This window comes from Eubalaena glacialis, chromosome 6 (genome assembly GCF_028564815.1).
Source record: "Eubalaena glacialis isolate mEubGla1 chromosome 6, mEubGla1.1.hap2.+ XY, whole genome shotgun sequence".
Classification (NCBI taxonomy): Eukaryota; Metazoa; Chordata; class Mammalia; order Artiodactyla; family Balaenidae; genus Eubalaena; species Eubalaena glacialis.
Window position 1 is genome coordinate 129,918,425 of NC_083721.1, and position 25,997 is coordinate 129,944,421.

A 25,997-nucleotide genomic window follows, 5' to 3' on the forward strand; every position below is an offset into this window, starting at 1 on the left:
TAAGATGCAATGACAGAGGCCACCAGGCCTTCCCTTTGGGTGTGTCACAGCTGGATTTTCCTTTGGGAATTTTTGGATTGCTTAACCTGCTGTGAGTTTTTGAAAAAGGTGGGCAGGGGCCCTATTTGTAGATTCTGAATTTATTAAAGTGCTACAGAGGGGATTGAGATGATTTCCTTTTGTGGAGAAAAAGAACACTGATCATATTTGTACGCTGTGGAGCCCTCCCCCCCCCCCCCTTTTTTTTTTTTACAGTTTTTACTTATATATCAGGATGCAAGAAAGTTAGGCTTGAAAAGACCCAGACAAAAGCCTTTCCATTTTGTACTCCTTTTGAAAACTCATCTATGGTTCCCCATCACCTCCAGGACAAAGTCCCAGCCTTAGCACGCCTGCTAAAGGCCTTCCTCCTCTGATTCTCCAATGATGCAACATACACCTCAGCTTCCTCAGGAAGCCCATTGTATTGGCCAGTGCTTTGGGAGTTAGGTTTTTGGGGAGGGCAGATATGAGCTGTACCAAAGGAATCCAGGTTTAATTAGAAAAAAAAAAAGTAAGGTTTACTGAGCACTTGTGAACTAGGCATTATAATAACGTGCTTTGGAGTTATTATCTTAATTTGCACATGAAGTTTTCTCTAAATACTGATAGGGACAGAGTAAACGGCCAAAGTAGGTGATTAAATAGTTAATTCCACTAGGGGATTGTAAGGAAAAAGTATGGGAGACCCCTGTAAGTTAATGATCACTCAAGAAAGCAGGCTTGGGACTTCCCCGGTGGCACAGTGGTTAGGAGTCCGCCTGCCAATGCAGGGGACACGGGTTCGAGCCCTGGTCCAGGAAGATCCCACATGCCGCGGAGCAACTAAGCCCGTGCGCCACAACTCCTGAGCCTGTGCTCTAGAGTCCGTGAGCCACAACTACTGAGCCCAAGTGCTGCAACTACTGAAGCCTGCGTGCCTAGAGCCCGTGCTCCACAACAAGCCACCGCAATGAGAAGCAAGCGTACCGCAACGAAGAGTAGCCCCCGCTCACCGCAACTAGAGAAAGCCCACGCGCAGCAACAAGGACCCAACGCAGCCAAAAATAGATAAATAAAATAAATAAAACTTAAAAAAAAGAAAGCAGGCTTGCTTAGCAACAAAACCAAGCAACAGAAGCATGACTTGCCCCCAAACAAAACAGTGGTGGCATGAGACACACATCCTGCCCAGTGAGGTCAGTGAATTAATGATTCCTAGGACATGCTTCTCTGTGCACACTAAAAACAAAAATATAAGGAAAAGGTGACATTATACTGAAACCCGAGATGATTTATTATATTTTAGTATATGTTACTGCCTTTTTGCTCATTTCCATTGCGCCATGACAGTCCCAGTTCGACCATGTGGGGACAAGAAAACTCCTCCGCCTGATGGGGAAGTGGAACTGATGATGGAAGCTTGATATCTACTCAAGAATGAGGAAGAAGGTGGTCTTCTTTTCCTTTGATTATAAAACTAGCCCACTAAGTTCTCGGAGCGGCATTCCCTTGCCCACCGGCTTGTAAGCCTCACAAGCGTCCTACTCTAATAAATCACTTCTGATCTATCACTTTGCCTCTCAATGAATTCTTTCTGTGCTGAGACATAAAGAACAGGAGGTCCTTGAACCCCCTCTCCCTCCACGCATTTCTGCGGTTTCAATACCTTTCCTATCTGTATTGCTGGGGAACTCTTCACCATTCAGAATCATTCTTCTTATGCATCACTCTAGGTTTGTAGTTCTCTACCTTGGCTGCACATTGGAATCACCTGGGGAGCTTTACAAACTACCAATGCTTGGGTCCTACCCAGCAGATTCTGATATACTTAACTTGGGGTCTGAACATTGTTTTCAAAGCTCCCCAGGTGATTCTAATGTGCAGCCAGGGTTGAGACCCACTGGTCGAGGAAGACTTCGGGGACCGAGGTAAACCCTTTTCTTTCCCCTCTGTGCCCTAGACACCTTTCTCAGATCATGCCTATCACACTGCACCTTAATTTCAGGGTGTATACCTATCTCCCTAACTAGATTTTGAACATCTCCAGCCAGACACTTTTGCATTTTTGGAGCTCGATGTATGGCGTGACACTTCGTGGAGATTTGGAAAATGTTTAATGGGAGGGTAAAACGTCATCAACAAACACTTATTTGCGTCCTCCAAATGCCAGGCGCTGCACCGCTCAGCCAGGTCTGGAACATAGAGAACACGCTGACGAGACCCGCAGCAAGAGCTAGCAGACACGACGTGTGTGCGTGTGTGTGTATGGAGGGCAGTCTGCAGCGGCCACGTGGCCCGGGCCTCACTTTCACCGACAGCCTCAAACGTAAATTTCTTAAGTCTTCCAGGCAAATGAGGATCCAGGTAAGTGAGACAACTCGAGCCAGAGGCTATTTTCTGCTGCAATGGAAGTGCGCAGGCGCAGACGACAAAGCCAGCCCCGTACACACAGGTCTAAGTCAAAGGTAGGCCCCGCCCCCAGAAGCGGAGCCAACCAGAGGGCGCGGGGCAGGCCCAGCCTCCCCGGGCTGTCCGAGAAAATCGCTCCGCGTTTAAGCCAGAGCAGAGGCAAGTTCCTCGACGCGCTCGGGCTCGATTGGCAGGCCTCCCACGGCGTGGTAACGGTCGCAGAGGCGGGGTGGGAGGCCGCTGAGCCGGCGGGGCTGGGCCCGCTGCTGGAGGGAGGCGGCGGCGGCGGCTGAGTAAGGTGAGCGGCTTTCGGGGTTCACAGAAGCGGCGGCTGGAGGCCCTGCCTGAGGAACCCCGGGAACTGACCACACCTGCGCCCTGCGAGTGGTCAGACTGACCCTTGCTGGGGTTCCCAGAGAGGAGCAATGAAAATCCCAGTATAAAGGCTGGGGGGAGCGGGGTGACCTGAGAAACCTGGTTAAGTCTGGCTTCCCGCCCTTTGTGATCTTTGGCTTCCCATTTAACGTCTCAGCGCCTCAGTTTCTTCATCTGTAGGACACAGCTGGTAATTCTTGCCTTACATGGTGGTTGAAGGTTAAATGAGGTAGTGTGAAGCGTGGAATGATTGCCGGCGCAGCCTGGATTCTGGATAGGCTGTAGTTACTCCATTCCCGAGCGTCCACTAGGGCCGACCCGCTCCACTTTGCAGTTGTCAAGGTGTCTGAGAAGGTCGCTTGGCTAGTGAAGGCTCGTAGCAAAAGATGGGGGATACGCGGACGGGTAGAGTAGGTATCTCCTTCTCCGGTTTATTAGGCCCATTTCAGAATCGGAGGGGCCTCTTTATGCGGAGCCTAATTTGATTTTATTAAGAAAATCAATGAGGTGAAAATATTGCAAGGCTAAGAGACCCGTAACACGCAGACCAAACAGGTTTTTGTACTACTTTATTTTCTAACCGTAATAATGTTAAACACTGGGCACGCATTACCTCTGTCGGTTTCAGTCCTCTGTATGAGGTTTTGTTTTGTTTTTTTGTGTTGTTCTACTTTTGGTATTGCCAAGTAGACCCGGGCCTTCCCCGCCCCACTTTGGGGAAGAGGTGGCTGACTAGGGTTTTGCCCGCAGCTTCTGCTTGGAGGCGTGTTCTGACCCTTTATGTAACCTCTCGCAGGGCAGAATGATTTGGTTGAGATGAGATCCAGTGCTAATTCCGTTTCCTTATTTGCGGTAGATTCAGTTCTTTTTAGGAACGTTAAACAGCATGTTGGCATATTTTTGCAATAGAGCTTTTGCATTTAATAGACAATAGAGACTTTGAAAGCATTGGATGTTCCATTTATTGCAGTAAAAGTGAAATATGTACTTTTGAGAAAGCTAATTGTACATTTTGATGTGACTCACTTGAGAAAGAACAGCTACTGGCCATGCTTTATTTCCAGTTTTATCCCCCAAAAGTAGTGAAAAATAATTACATTTTAATTTATGGTGCATGTTACAGGGGCTCCAGACCTATAAAGGGCAAGTTACCAAAGGACTCTTGGGAGACCTGGACAGTGCAAGGAGATAGAAATGTGTTTTGCTTCTCTGCGCTTGGCTTTCTATGCCATGTACAAATGAACTCCAACCCTGCAACTCCTATTCTCACAGTGTTACTTTAGGTGTGTTATGACACTGATTAAAGCAAGCTGCACCTTCTGCTTTGGCTTTGGGAAGCATTGGGTCTCTTCTGACTCAGAGTTCCAAACCTATGTCCTGTTACAGCTTGTAGTGGGGTAAAGGCAGCTGCAAACTATTGGCACATTAATTTCACAGTATGGACTTCTGAAAAGGAGGGCTTGGTCACAGGTGAAATTGTGAAAGTTGTTCTCCCTGCCTTTGCTTTTTGTGTTCAGTGGTATTGTTTATCTGACAGTACCCCTGCCAATGAGAATTATTCTACCTTTGAAGCCAGAATCAGAATTGATGCTAGATGATGATAGAATTGTACTCCCAGCTAAATGTTTCAACAGAGCGGGGACAGGAAAGATAAGGGGAAAGAAGATAAGGGTGAAGGCACGTGGTGGTGAGCATCAGAGGCCATTAGCTAATTCAGTTGTTCCAGCTTCTGTTTAGTGATTACCACCAGTACAACGGATGCCTGTTCTGGGAATAACACATGACCATTCTTACTAGGAGATGAACTTTTTAAGATTTGGGTCTCTTTATCTTTTTGAAACTTAGATGAAGATCCAGTTTCAGATATGAGAGTCACTGAGTGATCATTTCATTGAGATCAACTTGAATGACCAGGTGAAAAGTACAAGAGGAATGTGCCATGACTGAGGTATGTCTAATGTGACAGATAACTCTCTCTGGATGTTGAGAGACTGTGGAAAGGATCTACTAATTATGGAATACTATATGTATATTTCCTTTTGACCTCCTCATAATCCTGTCAGATACTTTAGTTTTTTTTTTTTGGCCACACCCCACCACAGCATGTGGGAATCTTAGTTCCCCAACCAGGGATCGAACCCATGCCCCTGCATTGGAAGTTCAGAGTCTTAACCACTGGACTGCCAGGGAAGTCCCTCCTATCAGATATTTTAAACTCAGTTAAGGAAACTGAAGCCCAGAGTGGTTAAATAACTTTTTAAGATAACACAGATAGCTGGTCACCAACTCTGATCACCACTTCTGTCCTGTGTGCCAGGCACTGTTCTATTTGTCCTTTCTATATTAACTTTCCTAATCTTCACAAGAACCTATGAGCTAAGTACTTTTATTATATTCATTTTATGATAAGGAAATTGAGGCACAGAGAGATTAGTACTTTCTTGGTTGCGTGGCAGAATCCATGATTCGAACCTAGGCATTCTGGCTATACCAGCCTTCTTTTAGTTAGTATTTCCTTTCCTTTTGCTTTTATTGTTATTTAACAAAATCTTTTTATTAGAAAATGAATTTTTATTATGAAGTCAAACAGAAAAGAACATACATAAAAATGTGTAGCTTAATGAATTACTAAAAGACGATACCACCTAGGTCAGGGTGAAGAACCATGCTAGCTGTGTTAAGACTTTGCTCCATCCCAATTACAACTACTTGTGTACTCCCATTAGTAGCCATTCTTCTGACTTTTATAGTAATTGCTTCCTTGTGTTAAGAAAAGTTTTTTCATAAATCTGTATTGTTCAGCACTATAATGTAGTCTTGTTCATTAAATTAAAAAAAAATCTCTTTTAATCTGTAGGTTTTCTCCCTATTCCTTTCTTTTCCTTACAATTTATCTGATGAAGAACTTGGGTCATTTGACCTGTATATCCTACAGTCTGGATTTTGCAGATTGCACACTCATGTACAGTTAATTATGTTCCTCTGCCCCGGGTAGTTCCCGTATATTGGTAGCTGGATCCAAGACTGGATCAGACTCAGATTCAATCCCTTTGGTAATTCTCTAGGTGGTGTTTGCCAAGACCATAGGAGGTGCGGAATGTCTCATTGTTTCTCTTTGTGTTTTCAGCACCTGTTGATACTTGATGCCTGTATCTGTTCATTGAAGGTTGCAAAATAGTGGTATTCTAATTCTATCATGGCTTTTTTACTTATTAGTTGGAATATTAGTCCCTTATCTATCATTTGAATATGCAGCAGTACAATTCCTTTAGGAAAGGCAGCATAAATGTTTGATTCTTTCCATTTGTTTACCAATTTTTGAGAAAGTGAATCAGTTTTTTATCTTCTGAAGACAATTCTTTTTAAAATCTAATATAAGTATGAGGTCATGAATTTAAACATTTTATGTGTTTCAGTTCATTGCAATTATCATTATTATCAAAGCTCATGTGGTCTCATCTTTGGCTGGGGGGAGCCTATTCAAGCCTATCCTTTTGATATGACCCTACTAGTCTTTAATAGCTTCCTTGTTGTCTGATATCTTAAATCAATTCTGTCCCAAATCTGAAATCATCATTTCTTCAAGAAACTCTGTTTTTTTAAAGAAGGAAATAGCATTTCAACATCATAATCTGTATTCTAGGGATACTGAGTCAGTCTCTGTTTGAGGCCTTTCAGTAGACAGGTAGAAATAAGTATCCTAGCTCTAGCTATAGACACACACAGAACTCTTTTCATCTTGTAAAGCTGAAACAATAACTCACCATCCCCCCAAGACCCTGGCAACCACCATTCTACTTTCTGTATAAGTGGAATCATACAGCATTTCTTTTTTTGTGATTAGCTAATGTCCTTAAAGTTCATCCATGTTGTAGCGTATGTAAACATTTCCTTCCTGTTTAAGGCTGAATAATATTCCATTGTATGGATATACCATATTTTGCTTATACATTCATCTCTTGATAGAACTTGGGTTGCTTCCACATTTTAGCTATTGTGAATAGTGCTGCTGTGAACATGGATGTACAAATATCTCTTCAAGACCCTGCTTTCAATTCTTTTGAATATACCCAGAAGTAGAATTGCTGAATCATAAGGGCAATTCTACAGTTAGTTTTTTGAAGAACCACCATGCTATTTTTCACAGCAGCTGTATCATTTGACATTCCTACCAACAGTGCACAAGGGTTTCAATTTCTCCACGTACTCACCAACATCCTAGTTTTGATTTGCATTTACCTAATGGGTAGTGATATTGAAATCTTTTCATGTGTTTATGGGCATTTTTATATATTCTTTAGATAAGTGCAAGTTCCTTGCCCATTTTTTAATCAGAATTTTTGTTGTTGAGTTTCAGGAATTCTCTGTATATTCTGGATATTAATCCCTTATCACAAATGATTTGCAAATATTTTCTCCCATTCCATGGATTGCCTGTTTACTCTGTTGACAATATGTTTTGATGCACGGAAGTTTTAAATTTTTGTGAAGTCCAATTTGTCTATTTTTACTTTTGTTGCCTGTGCCTTTGGTGTCATATCCACGAAATCATTGCCAAATCCAGGATTGTGAAGCTTTTACCCTACGTTTTCTTCTAAGAGTTCTATAGTTTTGGCTCTTACATTTAGATCTTTGATCCATTTTGAGTTAATTTTTGTGTATGGTCTTAAGTAAGGGTCCAACTTCATTCTTTTTACAGTTTTTCCAGAAGAGGAAGAGACTGACCATTACCCTTTGAAGGATTTTTGGCACTCTTGTTGAAAATCATTTGACAATAAATGTGAGGAATTGTATCTGGGCTCTTTATTCTCCTCCATTGGTCTGTATGCCAGTACCACTATGTTTTGATTTTTGTAGCTTTGCAGTGAGTTTTAAAATCAGGAAGTGTGACTCCTCCAGCTTCTTTCTTCTTTTTCAAGATTGTATTGGCTATTCAGGGTCCCTTGAGATTCCCTATGTATTTTAGAATGGGTTCTCTATTTCTGCAAAAAATGTCATTGGGATTTTGATGGGGATTACACTGAATCTGTAGATTGCTTTAGTTAGTATTGATGTCTTAATATTAAGTCTTATGATCCATGAACATAGGATATATTCCCATTTATTTATGTCTGTTTAATTTCTTTGATCAATGTTTTGTAGTTTTCATTGTACAAGGCTTTCACCTCCTTGGTTAAGTTTACTCTCGTTTTTATTCATTTTTATGCTGTTGTAAATGGAGTTGTTAATTTCCTTTTTGGGTTATTCATTGTTAGTGTGTAGAAATGCACTGATTTTTATATGTTGATTTTTGTATCCTGCTACTTTGCTGAATTCATTTATTCTAACAGTTTTCTGTGTGTGTGTGTGTGTGTGTGTGTATTCTTTAGGGTTTTCTGCACATAAAATCATATCATCTGCACATAGGCGTAATTTTACTTCTTCCTTTTCAATTTGGATGCCTTTTATTTCTAGCTTAATTGCTTGGTGAGAACTTCCAATTCTACGTGGAATAAAAAGAACTTTACACAGAAAACTATAAAACTGATGAAAGAAATCAAAGATGACACAAACAGATGGAGAAATATACTATGTTCTTGGATTGGAATAATCAATACTGTGAAAATGACTGTACTACCCAAAGCAATCTACAGATTCAGTGCAATCCCTATCAGATTACCAATGGCTTTCTTCACAGAATTAGATCAAAAAATTTTACAATTTGTATGGAAACACAAAAGACCCTGAATAGCCAAAGCAATCTTGAGAAAGAAAAACAGAGCTGGAGGAATCAGGCTCTCTGACTTCAGACTATACTACAAAGCTACAGTAATCAAGACAGTATGGTAGTGGCACAAAAACAGAACTATAGATCAATGGTACAGGATAGAAAACCCAGAGATAAACCTGTGCACCTATGGTCACCTAATCTATGACAGAGGAGGCAAGAATATACAATGGAGAAAAGACAGCCTCTTCAATAATTGGTGCTGGGAAAACTGGACAGCTACATGTAAAAGAATGAAATTAGAACACCATATCTAATGCCATACACAAAAGTTTTCAAAATGGATTAAAGACCTAAATAGACCAGACACTATAAAACTCTTAGAGGAAAATATAGGAAAAACACTCTGACATAAACCACAGCAAGATCTTTTTTGACCCATGTCCTAGAGTAATGAAAATAAAAACAAAAATAAACAAATGAGACCTAATTAAACTTAAAAAGCTTTTGCACAGCAAGGAAAACCATAAACAAGACGAAAAGACAACCCTCAGAATGGGAAAAAATATTTGCAAACGAAGCAATGGACAAAGGATTAATCTCCGAAATATACAAACAGCTCATGGAGCTCAATATCAAAAAAACAAACAACCCAATCAAAAATTGGGCAGAAGACCTAAATAGACATTTCTCCAAAGGAGACATACAGATGGCCAAGAGGCACATGAAAAGATGGTCAACATCACTAAATTATTAGAGAAATGCAAATCAAAACTACAATGAGGTATCACCTCACACCGGTCAGAATGACCGTCATCAAAAAATCTACAAACAATAAATGCTGGAGAGGGTGTGGAGAAAAGGGAACCCTCTTGCACTGTTGGTGGGAACGTAAATTGATACAGCCACTATGGAGAACAGTATGGAGGTGCCTTGAAAAACTAAATATAGGACTACCATATGACCCAGCAATCCCACTACTGGGCATATACCCTGAGAAAACCATAATTCAAAATGACACATGTACCCCAATGTTCATTGCAGCACTATTTACAATAGCCAGGACATGGAAACAACCTAAGTGTCCAATGACCGATGAATGGATATAGAAGATGTAGTACTTATATACCATGAAATATTACTCAGCCATAAAAAGGAACGAAATTAGGTCATTTTTGGAGATGTGGATGGACCTAGAGTCTGTCATACAGAGTGAAGTAAATCAGAAAGAAAAACAAATATCGTATATTAACTCATATATGTGGAATCCAGAAAAATGGTACAAATGAACCTATTTCCAGGGCAGAAATAGAGATGCAGATGTAGAGAATGGACATGTGGACATGGTGGGGGGAGGGGCAGGTTGGGACGAATCGGGAGATTAGGATTGATATATATACACTACCATGTGTAAAATAGATAGCTAGTGGGAACCTGCTGTATAGCACACGGAGCTCAGCTCCATGCTCTGTGATGACCTGGATGGGTGGGATGGGGGTGGAGTGGGAGGGAGGTCCAAGGGGGAGGGGATATATGTATACATATAGCTGATTCACTATGTATTACACCAGAAACTAACACAACATTGTAAAGCAATTATACTCCAAAAAAAAAAAAAAAAAGTGGTGAATGTGGACATCCTTGCCTTGTTCCTCATCTTGGAAAGCTTTCAGTCTTTCACCATTGAGTATGATGTTTGCTGTAGCTTTTTTATATATGGCTTTTATTTTGTTGAGTTAGTTTCCTTCTATTCCTAGTTTGTTGAGTGTTTTTATCATGAAACGGTGTTGGGTTTTGTCAAATGCTTTTTCTGCATCAGTTGAGATGATGATATTTCTTTTCCTTCATTCCATTAATGTAGTGTAATACGTTGATTTCTTTTCATATGTTGAACTATTCCTACATTCCAGCTATAACTCCCACTTGGAAATGGTGTGTAATCCTTTTAATAAGCTGCTGAATTTGGTTTACTAGTATTTTGTTGAGGATTTTTGCATTGATGCTTATAAGGCATATTAGTCTTTAGTTTTCTTTTCTTGTATTGTCTTTGTCTGGTTTTGATATTAGGGTAATGCTAACCTCCAGGAATGAGTTAGGAAGTGTTCCCTCCTCTTTAATATTTTGGAAAAGTTTGAGAAGGATTGCTAATAGTTCTTTAAATGTTTTGGTAGAATTCCTCAGTGAAGCCACCAGGTCCAAGTCTTTTCTTTGTTTGGAGTTTTTTGATTACTGATTCAATCTCCTTACTAGTTATAGGTGTACTGAGATTTTCTATTTCTTTGTGATTCAGTCTTGGTAAGTTTTGTGTTTCTAGGAATTTATCCATTTCATTTTGGTTATCTAATTTGTTGGCATACCATTGTTCATAGTATTGTTTTATACTTTAAATTTCTGTATAATTGATAGTAATGTCCCCACTTTCATTTCTGATTTTAATAATTTGAATCTTCTCTTTTTTTCTGTTCATCTAGCTAAACGTTTGTCATTTTTGTTGATCTTTTCAGCTGTCTTTCATTGACTTCCTCTATTGCTTTCCTATTCTCTATTTCCTTTGTTTCTGCTCTAATTTATCTTTATTATTTTCTTTCCTTTGCTAGCTTTGGGTTTAGTTTGTTATTCTTTTTCTAGTTCCTTAAGTTGTAAAGTTAGGTTGTTAATTTGAGACCTTTCACATTTTTTAATGTAAACTTTTATAGCTATAAATTTCCCCCTTAGCACTGCTTTCACTGTGTCCCGTAAGTTTTGTGTTTTCACTTTCATTAATATCTTAAGTATTTTCTAATTTTTCTTGTGATTTCTTCTTTCATCCATTGGTTATTTATAAATGTGTTGTTTAATTTCCATAAATTTATGATTTTTTGTTTTATTTATGTTATTGATTTCTAACTTCATCCGTTTGTGGTGACTTAATTTGTGGCCTAACATATAGTCTATCCTGGAAAATGTTCCACGTGCACTTGGAAGACTGTGTATTCTGTAGTTGTTGGGTAGAGTGTTTTTGTTTTTGTTTTTGTTTTGGCCACACCACGCAGCTTGTGGGATCTTAGTTCCCTGACCAGGGATCAAACCCGTGCTCACAGGAAGCGCAGAGTCCTAACCACTGGACCACCAGGGAATTCCCCAGAGTGTTCTTTATAAATCTATTAGATCTGGTTGGTTTACTGTGTCACATCCTGTTTCATTACTTTTCTTCTATCTGGTTGTTCTATCTATTATTGAGAATGGGGTGTTAAAGTCTCCAACTACTATTGTAGAACTATTTCTTTCTTCAGTTCTGTCAATTTTTACTTCATATGTTTTGGTGATCTGTTATTAAGTGCATAAGTGTTTATAACTGTTATATATTCTTGCTGTATTGAATCTTTTATTAATATGTAATGTCATCTTTGTCTCTAGTAACCTTTTTTGATTTAAAGTCTATTTTGTCTGATACTAATATAGCCGCTCTTGCTTTCTCTTGGTTACTATTTTCATGGAATATCTTTTACCATCCTTTCACTTTCAGCGTCTTTGTGTTGCTGGATCTAAAGTGGGTTCTGTTTTAGACACATGTAGTTGGATTTCTTAAATTCATTCTGCCAGTCTGTCAGGAGTTTAACCCATTTACATTTAAAGTGATTACTCATAGGTAGGGATTATTTCTGTCATTTTGCTATTTGTAATATCTTATGGCTTTTTTTTTTTCTTCTCATTTCCTGTATTACTGTCTTGTGGTGTTTAGTTGATTTTTTTGTAGTGAAATGTTTTTCTTTTCACTTTTCTCATTTCCTTTTCTATATATTTTATCACTGTTTTCTTTGCAGTTACCATGGAGATTACATTTAACATTATAAATTATAACACTCCCCCCCTCTTTTAGTTGTCGATGTTGCACAATTACATCTTTATACATGTGTGCCCCAAAACATAAATTAATAATTGTTTTAAATGAATTTAGTCTCTTATTTATTTTTTATTTATTTTTATTTTTGGCTGCATTGGATCTTCATTGCTGCGTGCGGGCTTTCTCTAGTTGCGAAGAGCGGCGGCTACTCATTGTTGCAGTGCGCAGGCTTCTCCTTGCGGTGGCTTCTCTTGTTGCGGAGCACAGGCTCTAGGTGTGCGGGCTTCAGTAATTGTGGCTCACAGGCTCTAGAGCGTAGGCTCAGTATTTGTGGTGCACGGGCTTAGTTGCTCCGTGGCATGTGAGATCTTCCCAGACCAGGGCTCGAACCCATGTCCCCTGCATTGGCAGGCAGATTCTTAACCACTGCACCACCAGGGAAGACCCAGTCTCCTAAATTAGGTGGAAAATGAGATGTGACATTACATACCAAAGTTACAATAATATTAGCTTTTAGACTAGTGATTGTTTTTTAAAAAATTATCTGTTTCTTAACACATTATTGACTGGAGATTTTTGTTACCCAAATGTTATTGACTGGAGATGTATCAATATGTTTTTAGAGAGTGATACAATTAACATCACTGTGCCAAGCTGTTAGAACTTAAAATTGATCAAAGGTTCTTTATACAACTTATGATTGTCATTATCATTCACATTTTGCTCCTTTAGGTTTTTGTTCCAATCTGGTGTATATTATAAATGCAATTTTATTATGGTAAAATTTTCAAAAATGACGCATCGTGAAATTTTGAGTGAAGAAGAACTTTTCAGTGAATTTATGCAGATACTTTCTCTGATTTTCCAAGTGACGTATATACTAGTGTCTCAGAAGATGGTAGTTCTTCAGAATATAGTTCTGATTTAGATGATGTGCATATTAGGCCAACAAAAAAACAAAAAACCTTAGTGATTGATTCTGATGCAGAAAGTGAAAATGAAGCTCATGGTTCTGGAGAATGCTCCTTTGCTTCTACAGAAGAGTGGATTGAAGACAACATTTCACGAAAATTAGAAGACTTACAGATGTGTCAGGTGTAACTATTGAGTGTAATAACCTGCAAAGTGTTAGTGAAATAACAGAATTAATTTTTGGTAACTACTTTTTCGAGTTGGTCACTTCTCAGACAAACTTGTATCACCAACAGAATGAAAAATCATATAAAAAGTATGATAAGGCTTCAAAATGGACTGATGTAACTGATAGTGACATGAAGAAGTTTCTTGGATTAATAATTCTGGTGGGACAAATAAGAAAGTTACACTGGAAAGAATATTGGTTGATTGATCATTTACTTGAAACACCTATCTTTCCAAAGATTATGACGAGAAGAAGGTTTGAACAAATAATGACATTTCTTCACTTTAACGATAACTCAGAAACTCCACTTCCTGCAGACAGAATTTCAAAAGTTAAACCTCTTTTGGATTATTTTCTACCAAAATTTCAATCGATCTATAATACCCAAACAGGAGCTATCACTTGATGAGGCAATCATAAAGTGGAGAGGACAGCTCAGATTCAAAACCTATAATCCTGGAAAACTTACAAAATATGAAATTTTGGTCAGGATGGTTAGTGAAAGTGAAATCAGATATCTATGCAACCTTGAGATTTACACAGGTGAAGGAAAGAAACTGCAAGAAACAATATTATGGGTCCTACAACCTTATCTTGGTTTATGGCACCATATTTACTAAGACAATTATTACCACAGTGTGTCCACATCTGAAATATTGTTGAAAAATAAAACCAGAGTTTGTGGGACCATAGGAGAGAATTGTGGTCTACCAAACAAATTAAAGGAGAAATCTAAAAATCTACAGAGGGGAGAAATGACATTCTTACAGAAGGGAGAAGTGATTCTTATATGGAAAGACAAGAAGCTAGTCCGCATGGTGACAACTATTCATGACGCCTCCATAGCATCTACAGGAAAGGAAGACAGGAGGACTGGCCATCAGATAACTAAGCCTACTTGTGTATTAGAGTATAATGTATGAAAGGAGTTGATTGATCCAATCAATATCTGGCAAACTTCAATATCCTCTGGAAAACTTGAAAATGGTATAAGAAAGTGGGTTTCTATTTGAGTAATTGCAGTTTATTCAATGCATTTGAAATTTATTGTAGCCTTAAGGCACAGAATAAAATTACTTACAAGCAGTTTTTGTTAGCAGTAACTAGAGAATGGGTAACTGACCATTCTGGTGAATGTAGTGGTAGTCCTGCACCTGGTCCTTCTTGTGGCATTTCTAAAAGAGCCCCCACACAAAGATCCACCTTGTCAACTCTCAGGTAAAATAAAAGAACATTCGTAGAGGAAATAACCCCCACAGGACTAAAAAAAAAATGCTGCCGGAAAGTGTAGAGTCTGCTCTTCCAGGGGAAAGCGCAGTGAAACATGGTGTATTTGTAATAGATGTTCTGTTCCCCTGCACAGAGGTGCCTGCTATACTCCCTGTCACACTCTAACGAAATAATAGAATGCTTTAGTAAGACATGTGCAAAGTTTCAAATAAATACATTAAGTGCAAAAAAAGTTGTTGATATTTACTCAAACACGGGTGTTTCAGTATTCACTTACATAACAAATTGATGGCCACAGGCGTTAGTTTCTGCAAAAATCCCCTGGTCAGTAATGTGTTAAATCATGTAGAAAACAAAAAGTGGAGGTCCTTTAGGCACTGTTCACTTTTTTTAAAAAATATTTATTTATTTATTTATTTGGCTGTGTCGGGTCTTAGTTGCGGCATGTGGGATCTTTTGTTGCAGTATGCAGGCTTGCAGCATTTGGGCTTCTCTCTAGTTGTGGTGCACGGGCTCCAAAGCACGTGGGCTCTGTAGTTGCGGCACTTTGGCTCTCTAGTTGCGGCGCGCAGGCTTAGTTGCCCTGTGGCATGTGGGATCTTAGTTCCCTGACCAGGGATAGAACCAGCGTCCCCTGCATTGCAAGATGGATTCTTTTTTTTTTTAATTAAAAAAATTTTTTTATTTATTTTTTGGCTGCATTGGGTCTTTGTTGCTGCACGCGGGCTTTCTCTAGTTGCGGCAAGTGGTGGCTACTCTTTATTGTGGTGCACGGGCTTCTCATTGCGGTGGCTTCTCTTGTTGCAGAGTACAGGCTCTAGGCTTGCGAGCTTCAGTTGTTGCAGCACATGGGCTCAGTAGTTGTGGTTCACGGGCTTAGTTGCTCCGTGGTATGTGGGATATTCCCAGACCAGGGATTGAACCTGTGTCCCCTGCATTAGCAGGTGGATTCTTAACCACTGTGCCACCAGGGAAGTCCCTGCAAGATGGATTCTTAACCACTGGACCATCAGGGAAGTCCCGCACTGTTCACTTTTATTCAGTCTTTTTTTTCTGTTCCTTAGACTCAGTAATTTCTATTGTCTTATTGTCACATTTACTGATTCTTTCTTTTGCCTGTTCAAATTGCCTTTGAATGCCTCTAGTGAATTTTTCATTTCAGTTATTGTACTTTTCAACTCCAGAATTTTTTTGATTTCTTTTTAGGTTTCCCATCTCTTTATTGATATTTCCATTTTGTTCATATATTTTCTCTTAATTTTTCTCCACATCTTCCTTTAGTTCTTTGAATATTTTTAAGGTGGTTGTTTTAAAATCTTTGTCTAGTAGTTCTGCCATCAGGTCTTTTTTTTCAGGGACAGTTTCTGTAGATTTGTTTTTTTCCTTTAAATGGGCCATACTTTCCCGATTCTTTGTATCCCTTATTTTTTGTTGAAAACTGAACATTTCAATCTAATAATTTGGTATGTCTGGAAATAAGATTCTCTTCCTTCACCAAGGTTTTCTGGGTTTTGTTTTTGTTTGTTTGTTTGTTTTAAATTGTCATGGCTGTCTCTGTGCTGAGGATCAGCCTGAGGTATAAACTTAAGGTCTTTTTTTAGCCTGCACCTTTCTTGGGCATGTGCAGTGACTTTCTAATTTCCCATATGTGCATTTACTTTTATTTTTTTAAATTATTATTTTAAAAATTTTGTCTGCATTGGGTCTTTGTTGCTGCATGTGTGGTTTCTCTAGTTGCGGCGAGTGGGGCCTACTCTTCATTGCAGTGCGCGGGCTTCTCATTTGTGGTGGCTTCTGTTGTGGAGCACGGGCTCTAGGCGCATGGGTTTCAGTGTTTGCAGCATGTGGGCTTAGTAGTTGTGGCGTGCGGGCTCTAGGGCATGCTGGCTTCAGTAGTTGTGGTGTGTGGGCTCAGTAGTTGTGGCTCGTGGGCTCTAGAGTGCAGGCTCAGTAGTTGTGGTGCATGGGCTTAGTTGCTCCACGGCATGTGGGATCTCCCCAGGCCAGGGATCAAACCCGTGTCCCCTGCATTGGCAGGTGGATTCTTAACCACTGCACCACCAGGGAAGTCCCTGCATTTGCTTTTAAATGTCCTAGTTTTTAAATGTATGGTTTCCAAAAGGGGAAAAGAGAAAAATGAAGAGAAGAAAAGGACAATGGTCCTTTAAATCCCCTGTAAGTCACTTTAACCAACCTGAGAGGAGCTTATAACAGTGGGAGGAAGTACAGTAAGACCCCTGCCTCTTTGTCTGCTCCTCTGAGATCAGAAGCAGCAATCAGTCAGATCACAGAACCCCAGAATTTGGAGGACAAGGTCCTTTTTGCCCATCCTGACTCACATAAACTGGGTATAACCTGCTCCTGGTACATTGTGCACAGCTGCCTGCCTTAAAGCTGAGGGTGGGGAATAGGTGACTTTTACCCTGCTGAGAGGTGAAATTGACTGAAATTAACCACAAATCATCCTTTAATCCTTCAGTGGAATTTGCAAGCCTCAATAGACTCAGAGTTCCAAAATAGTTAACATGAGACAGATTCTGCCAGTGAAGTTTTTTTTCTAGTTGGGGAGACTCATTCCTGATGCTTCCTACTCTGCCATCTTCCCAGAATCATCTCTTCCTGATCTTGAAGAAATGGATGATTTCAGATTCGGAGCAGAACTGGTTCAAGATATCAGACAACAAGGAAGCTACTAGTGGAGTCATATCAAAAGGATAGGCTTGAATAGCCTTCCCCCAGCCAAAGATGAGACCACATAAGCTTTAATAATAATAATAATAATAATAATAATAGTGAACTGAAATCCATAAAATATGTTTAAATTCATGACCTCATACTGATATTAGATTAAAAAAATTTTTTTACAGTAGGTCCTTGTTGGTTATCTATTTTAAATATAGCAGTGTGTTTATGTCAGTCCCAAACTCCCAATCTATCCCTGCCCCCCCAACCATAAGTTCATTCTCTAAGTCCGTGAGTCTCTTTCTGTTTTGCAAATAAGTTCATTTGTATCATTTTTTTTTAGATTCCACATATAAGTGGTATCATATGATATTTGTCTTTCTCTGTTGGACTTAACTTCACTTAGTATGATAATCTCCAAGTCCATCCATGTTGCTGCAAGTGGCATTATTTCATTCTTTTTAATGGCTGAGTAATATTCCATTTTATATATACCACATCTTCTTTATCGATGGACATTTAGATTTTCTTCCATGTCTTGGCTATTGTAAACAGTGCTGCAATGAACTTTGGGGTGTATGTATCTTTTCGAACTGTTTTTCTGCAGATATATGCCCAGGAGTGGGAATGCTGGATCATATGATAGCTCTATATTTTAGTTTTTTAAGGAACCTCCATACTGTTCTCCACAGTGGCTGTATCAATTTACATTCCCACCAACAGTGTAGGAGGGTTCCCTTTTCTCCACACCCTCTCCAGCATTTATTGTTTGTAGATTTTTTGATGATGGCCATTCTGACTGGTGTGAGGTGATATCTCATAGTTTTGATTTGCATTTCTCTAATAGTTAGCAATATTGGACATCTTTTCAGGTACCTCTTGCCCATCTGTATGTCTTCGTTTTTAAATATATATATATATATTTATTTATTTATCTATCTTTGGCTGCGTTGGGTCTTCATTGCTGCGCGTGGGCTTTCTCTAGTTGCAGCAAGCTGGGGCTAGTCTTCGTTGCTGTGTGCGGACTTCTCATTGCAGTGGCCTCTCTTTGCAGAGCACGGGCTCCAGGTACGCAGGCTTCAGTAGCTGTGGCACGTGGGCTCAGCAGTTGTGATGCGCAGGCTCAGTAGTGGTGGCACACGGGCTTAGTTGCTCCACGGCATGTGGGATCTTCCCAGACCGGGGCTTGAACCCGTGCCCCCTGCGTTGGCAGGCGGACTCTCAACCACTGCACCACCAGGGAAGTCCCTGTATGTCTTCTTTGGAGAAATGTCTGTTTAGGTCTTCTGCCTATTCTTTGACTGGGTTGTTTGTTTTTTGGATGTTGAGCCGCATGAGCTGTTTGTAAATTTTTGAGACTAATTCCTTGTCGGTCGCATTGTTTGTGAATATTTTCTCCCATTTTGTGGGTTGTCTTTTCATTTTGTTTGTGGCTTCCTTTGCTGTGCAAAAGGTTTTGAGTTTAATTAGGTCCCATTTGTTTATTTTTATTTTTATTTCCATTACTCTAGGAGATGGATCGAAAAAGATATTGCTGTAATTTATGTCAAAGAGTGTTATGCCTATGTTTTCCTCTAAGAGTTTTATGGTACCTGGTCTTATATTTAGGTCTATAATCCATTTTAATATTATTAATAATAATAATAATAATTTCAGTGAACTGAAATGTATAAAATATGTTTAAATTCACAACCTCATACTAATATTAGATTTTTAAAACAGGATTATCTTCAGAAGATAAGGAACCAATTCATTTTCTTGAAAATTGGTAAATCAATGGAAGCACTATTAATGTGGGACCTTCTTGACGTATAAGAATGACCCAGAGGAGAGGAAGCTAGGTTTCAGAGGTGGTTTACATCTGGTTCACCCTTATTCTGAGAGTTATAGCCCATCTAGGTAACAATTTTAAATGGGGGAGTGACTTTGATTTTAGCATTCATTTTCACAGATTTTTCTTTGGATTTGGCAAATGCCTTCAGGGAGAAAGTGAGTTTTCATCTTCTTGATTTTTTTCCCATGATAATTCGTCATTATCTTATTAGTTCTTTAATGCTTTTAAGAAGAAGACATTTCTTTAACATAGTTTATTCAGCTTTTTTCATTGTCTTTGGAGGCAGAGTTGCCCACTCTACTATTACCAAAAAGTAGGCTACTTACCTCATGGAATTTAGTCTTATCTAGATGTATTCATATAAAACAAATTACACAGGTAATTAAGCTGTGTAATTTGTAGAAGAAGTCTAAGATAATACACAGTGGTAAGATTAGGTAAGATCTATTTCATTCAGCATAGTAATATATGGCAATGACACCAATTATCTATAAGTTTCTCTGTTTCAGGTTCTACATACTTTATATATGTTGTCTGACTTAATTCAACCTGTGAGATATAGGTATTACTATGTTTTCCTTTTACAGATGAAGAAATCAACATCTCTTTTACAGATGTTGAGTTTGTCCATGTCACACAGTTTAATAAATGGTTAAGCTGCTAGTCACTCAGGCCACCTGACTCTGAACTCTAAACCTTTATACTTTACTCTTTGTAGTGCTAGAAGAGCATATAAAAAGAGGACCTGATCTAGTCACGGGATCAGGGGAGATTTCCCTGAAGAAGGAAATATGAGTCGAGAGCTGAAGGTCAAGTATGAGTTAACTAAGTGAAGAGGATAAGAGTGCCTAGGCCTAGAACCTGGAGGGAGATGACACTTTGAAGACTTGAAAGAAGTCTGGTGTGGCTGTTAGGGAGGTTGTCAGAATATGTGGCTCCACACTCTTGGGGAATTCTCTTAGATTGATATTTACTCCCCTTATGTCTGCTACAGACGTATTCTTCCCACTTTAAAACTGGCTGACTCCTGATGGTGATGCAGTAGGAAGAACACAGCATCACCTCTGAAATACTCTTGCCAAAAAATACTGAACCTGAATTTAGTAAAGCCTTTAGATGTAACTAGTTTACAAGAAACATAGGGGATGAAGAAATATGTTAAATGATAAGAATACAATAAGCCAAATCCGAAATGTGAGTAATTCTATAAGACAAATGGCCTATTTCTTTTTTCTTTTTCTTTTTTTTTAAAAGATTCGTTTGTAAAGTAAGTTTTCTTTTTTTTTTTAAACTTTGGGTTTATTTATGTGATTAATTTATTTATTTATGGCTGTGTTGGGTCTTCGTTTCTGTGCGAGGGCTCTCTCTAGTTGTGGCAAGTGGGGGGCCACTCTTCATCGCGGTGCGCGGGCCTCTCACTATCGCGGCCTCTCTTGTTGCGGAGCACAGGCTCCAGACGCGCAGGCTCAGTAACTGTGGCTCACGGGCCTAGTTGCTCCGCGGCATGTGGGATCTTCCCAGACCAGGGCTCGAACCCGTGTCCCCTGCATTGGCAAGCAGATTCTCAACCACTGCGCCACCAGGGAAGCCCAAATGGCCTATTTCTTCAACAAATAAATGTCAGGTTAAAAAAAAAGAGGGTGGGGGGAGACGAGTGAGATTGTTACAGATTAAAAGAAATTTAGGAATGCTATATGCATTCCTTGAAAAGAAAAACCCCAAAAGACATTTTTAAGACATTTGGGGGAGAATTGAACATGGACTAGATATTAAGTGATAGTAAGGGATTATTACTATAATTGGGTGTGACAGTGGTATTGAAGTTATGTTTAAAAAGGGTCTGTATTTATTAGAGATGAATACTGAAATATAAGTGGGTAAGGAAGAAATGAAACAAGTATGGAAGAATGTTGGTTATCATTGAACCTGGATTAATGAATACTTGGGTTCATTGTACTCGTTCTCTACTTTTATGTATTTTTGAAAATTTCTCTAATGAAAAGTTTAAAAACTAGCTGAAAGGTGATAGCCGTTGAAGTTGGCTGATATTTTTGAAAAGTATCTTTATTTAAAATAAACATGGGAGGGATGAACATAGTGGGTGACTTAGTTGTTGGAGCCCAGAATTTAAAGGTGAGAGAGTACTCTGTGATGTCAAGTAGCAAAAATGGCAGAATTTGAGAATTTGTAACGTGTTACTAGGTTTAGCTGAAAATGAATTATTGGTGGCTAGTAAATTGTTGAGTTGGATTTCACTACCTGAAGCAGATATAGAAGGACAGAATGGTGCTTTGCAAGAAGTACTGAACTAGCAGCAGGGAGACCTACTTCTAAGGAATCCTGGGAAGATCATTTTACCTCTCTGGGTCTCAGATGGTTTTAGCATCTGATATATTCATACAATTCTCCCAACACTCTCTCTTGCCAGCTCTGGGCAGCTAGAGATTTTGGATTAAACAATTTCCGAGGTTCTCTCAAGCTCTGAGATTCCATGATGCTAATGAATGTGTGTGTGTGATTGTGCCTCTGCAAAGGAGCAGTTAGATATCAAAAAATCCAAGGAAATATTTTCCTACAGAGTGGCACAGTCTTAGACAACAAGAGCAAGTGATGGGAGGGTCAACTTAATATAAACCTTTGTGTGTGCCATACAGAATCCTTTGTTGCTAGCTTTTTAGCTACTTAATAAATAAAGACCACCTAAGAATGTGGCACATCATTTACCCTTCGAGTTAGTCCAGTGAATTGTTAGACTGGCCTGTAACTTTGGGTCAGACACAGTTCTTTTAGTTTTTTTGGGAAGCAGCTTCCAAAAAACATCAATTTATTTATTAGCATCACTTGCTTTTCACATTATCTAGTTAAAACAAATAGTTTTCTTTGTGTGTATGTATGTAAAACCCCATAATGCTTTATTTCTGGAGAACATTATAAAATTCTTAATCAGTTTTCTTAGAAGTCATAAAAGTTTTGACACAGGAATACTTAAATTGCCTAAGAGTAGTAGGTTCTTTTAGATGTAATTTCCTTTAACACCTGTTGCACTTTTTTCTTAATTTAGGCAACTCACAATTTTTTATTGCCAACCTCTACTTCCTTTGACTCTACAAAGAAAATTGTATCTACAGCAGCCCCTAAAGCCCAGGAGTCCAGCAAATCATCAAACAGACTCATGACTGAAAAACAGGTAAACCTAAAATATTTGAAGCCAGTGTTTGTCAAAGTATATGTCAAAGAATACCACATCTACAAATGTGAAAAATCTTAACTCTCAAAGACTGCTTTAGTAAAATCATTTTGGGAAATGAAGGGTTAAAGACTATTAAGTGATACCGTTATTCTAAGACTTCACAATACAATAAGTCCCCTACATACGAACCTTCAAGTTGCTAACTTTCAAAGATGGGAACGTGCATCTGGTTCCAGCAAGGAACCAGAACCTGTGCCATCGATGTTGGGCGTGAGTGAAATTGCAGCTTGCCCTCCGTCTCCTGCTGCTGACGATCGTTCAGCTCTACCATCTGCCTTTCCCTCCTCCAGTCAGTAACTCTTCCTGCCCGTTCACGTGATACCAGCCCCTGTATGCCAGCTGTTGTACTGTACTACTGTACTTTTCAAGGTAGTGTACTGTAGGATTAAAAATGTTTATTTTTTGTGTTTGTTTTTTATGTATTATTTGTGTGAAAAGTATTAGAAACTTATTACAGTACAGTGCTGTATAGCCAATTGTGTTAGTTGGGTACCTAGGCTAACTTTGTTGGACTTAAGAACAAATTGGACTTACAAACACACTCTCGGAACAGAACTCGTTTGTATGTAGGGGACTTACTGTACTATCAGTCTCCAAAAAGAGGCTTTAGTATACAGTATTTCCTACTTATTTAACACTAATCTGATGAATATTTCATTAGACTGGTGTTCTGCAGCACATACTTTGGAAAATACCATTCTCAACTATTTTCAGAATTTGCAAACAGTTATGTTTTTCTTTCTCTTAAAAGAGCTGTCAGGGAACGATATGTGTAATTGGGTCATTCAAAATGTGTGACATTGTTATTTATAGAGCATTTTGTTTTTATGAGTCATAGTAGGCATCCACTTATATACCCACACAGAGCTTTTGGCTCCTAAAACAGATATTAGCAATAATTTTAGTTCTGTGTCATTAATCTTTGTGACCAGAAGACATAAATAAGGGAAAAGGTTGTGGGAGGGAGGAGAGTTATAGAAAGGATAAAGAAAGGGAAGAAAGTCAGCAGTCAAAAGGAAAGATTTGTTTGGCGCTGTGAGTCATAGTGCTATCAGAGAGCCATCATAATAATTTGTTTTTTGTCGTGATAGATTTTTTTTTAATTAAAGTATAGTTGATTTACAGTACTATATTAGTCTCAGGTGTATAACATAGTGAATCAGATTTTACGCTATTAAAAAATATAAGATAATGGTTATAATTCTCTAGCTATATGGTGTATCCTTGTTGCCTATCTATCTTGGTAGATTTTTTAATGTCTGAGGGGCATTTGGATGTGGAGCATACTTTTAAAAATTGTCTAGGAGGGTGAGAGGGGAAAAATTGTCTAAATTATTAATCTTAAAGTTATTATGATATTTATATACTCTACACTAATGAAAATGTATAAAATATATTTTTTCAAGCATTTAAATAGATTGAAAATTCACTCAAATTATATTTTCACAAATAAGTAAGGTACTTAAGGTATTTTAAAAAGAACGCAAAGTACCTCACACAGTGATTTCAAAGTTGATCATTGTACTTAAATTAAGAGCCCATTATAAAACTGTTAATATCATGGATTTAAATGTGTCATTTAAAAAAATCTCCATTTCTGTTCTTATCTGTATTTTATGTTCTTATTTTTCTTCCCATTGTTAGGTTTTTATTTATTTTAGTTTTTATTCTTTTTTAATCTAGAGAGTGAGAGTTACCCTCTCAGGTTTATGGTGTAAATACATATTTAGAATCAGCAATACAAAACTTGAGTGTCTTTCAGAATGATTCTACTAGAATCAGTTACCTGGATGGGCAGACTCCTTTTCATAGTTAGTTCCTTGTATAATAGACAAGTTCTATCTAAATTACTGGCTCTGTCAAGTCAGATATGTTTTGATTTTGTTGTGACCCTAGTCATGGTTAAAGTAACACTTGTTTCTTAGTGACTCAACCTTTCTTTACTCTTCAATTAATATAACCTAATTTGCAGCTTTTTATTTTGATTGAGGCGTGGTCTGGTTCAGTTAAATAAAAAACCTAAGGACGGGACTTCACTGGTGGTCCAGTGGTTAAGACTTGGCCTTCCAATGCAGGGGGGGGTGGGTTTGATCCCTGGTTGGGGAGCTAAGAACCCGCATGCCTCCTGGCCAAAAAACCAAAACATAAAACAGAAACAATATTGTAACAAATTCAATAAAGACTTTAAAAAAACAAAAAACAAAAAACCTAAGTTCTGTTTGTTTCACTGAAATTACAAGGTTTTTTATTTTTATTTAATTTATCCATGAAGGCCTATATGTGAGTATTCTGGAATTATATAATGTAATTATCTGTGCTTATTTGCATCCTTTTTAGTCTCTTAATTTTGTTAGAAACAAATTTGTTTTAATTTTAATCATTATATGTGTATAAAAATTCCTATTAAAGCTTTTGGAGAAGAAGTCTGTTATTCTGGAAACAAAGGTAATTATATACAAGGGTATTTCTTCACCTTGTATCTTAAAGTTGATCCTTTTCTCCCTCGTAATTGTAGCTGGAAGAAGCAGAATGGGAAAGCATAAACGTGCTGTTGCTGATGCATGGCTTAAAACCTTTATCTCTAGTCAAAAGAACAGATATGAAAGGTAATCAGGTCCTATTCTTGCTTCTTAAGATAAAAATGTTCTTTTTCTGTTAAAAAATTTTTGATGTTAAATTTTTTTCCTTATCTTTATTTTTACTATGTGTATTACATTTCAAAAAATGTAGATCTCATCATTTTTGACAAACAATCATCACAAAGGATGAGGGAGAATTTAAAAACTTTGATGGAAGAAACATCACGTCAACAGAACATGATCCGGGAGCTCATAGAAACTAATAAGCAGCTTAAGTAAGAAAATGGAAAAAAAAGATCTCTTTTGAATTGTTTGTGTACAAGTGGTATGCATTCTAAAAATAACTCCCTTGAAAAAAATCTTGAAATTTAATTTTCCATTTTGATTAAATATTAAATTAAAAATGTTTTTAGTAGGTAAATCTTTTGGTAATAGCTTAGCTTAGATATGTAATGGTATCCTATATTTCTTCAGTTGGTTTGTGTTATAGGATAGAAATTTTAAGAATGCAAAGAAATTTTAGAAACTCATTGTGTTGTTAGATGGATATGTTTGTTGATATGTTTTATTTTTATTACTAAGGGAAGGAATTGTGTGTCTGTTATTAGAAATGAACTTCAGCTACAACGATGCCGAGCAGCAGATCAGGAGCAACGAGCTAATGACTTGGAACAAATTATGGAGAGTGTGAAATCCAAAATTGGTGAAATGGAGGATGAATCCCTAAATAGGGTTTGCCAGCAACAGAATAAAATAAAAGAACTTCAAAAGGAGCATAAAGCTTTACAGGTACTGAGCTAAACATTTTCTTACATGATAGTATTAAGACAGCTTGTCAGGGTTACAGGTGACTTCCGTGTTGCTTAATTCAGTGGTCCTTATCTTACTTGACCTATCATTGTCGTTGCCTTGAAATACTTTATTTGCTTCGTTTCCAGAACATCCT

The 25,997-nt window shown here is 38.3% G+C and overlaps 1 protein-coding gene across 5 annotated transcripts in view; it reads left to right on the forward strand.

The window, feature by feature from the left end:
* The first annotated feature begins 2,599 nt into the window (after positions 1 to 2,599).
* Positions 2,600 to 25,997, forward strand: part of CEP70 (centrosomal protein 70) — an 84,571-nt gene continuing 61,173 nt past the window's right edge. For 4 of the 5 annotated variants that reach the window (XM_061193642.1, XM_061193645.1, XM_061193644.1 and 1 more), the window contains exons 1-6: positions 2,600 to 2,728; positions 4,651 to 4,753; positions 22,284 to 22,409; positions 24,988 to 25,078; positions 25,203 to 25,326; positions 25,660 to 25,840. In XM_061193642.1, the coding sequence (XP_061049625.1) occupies positions 4,745 to 4,753; positions 22,284 to 22,409; positions 24,988 to 25,078; positions 25,203 to 25,326; positions 25,660 to 25,840 (531 nt within the window). In that variant the 5' untranslated portion in view covers positions 2,600 to 2,728; positions 4,651 to 4,744. Of the gene's footprint in view, positions 2,729 to 4,650; positions 4,754 to 22,283; positions 22,410 to 24,987; positions 25,079 to 25,202; positions 25,327 to 25,659; positions 25,841 to 25,997 lie in introns of those variants that run through there. The other variant, XM_061193646.1, reaches the window with a different exon arrangement.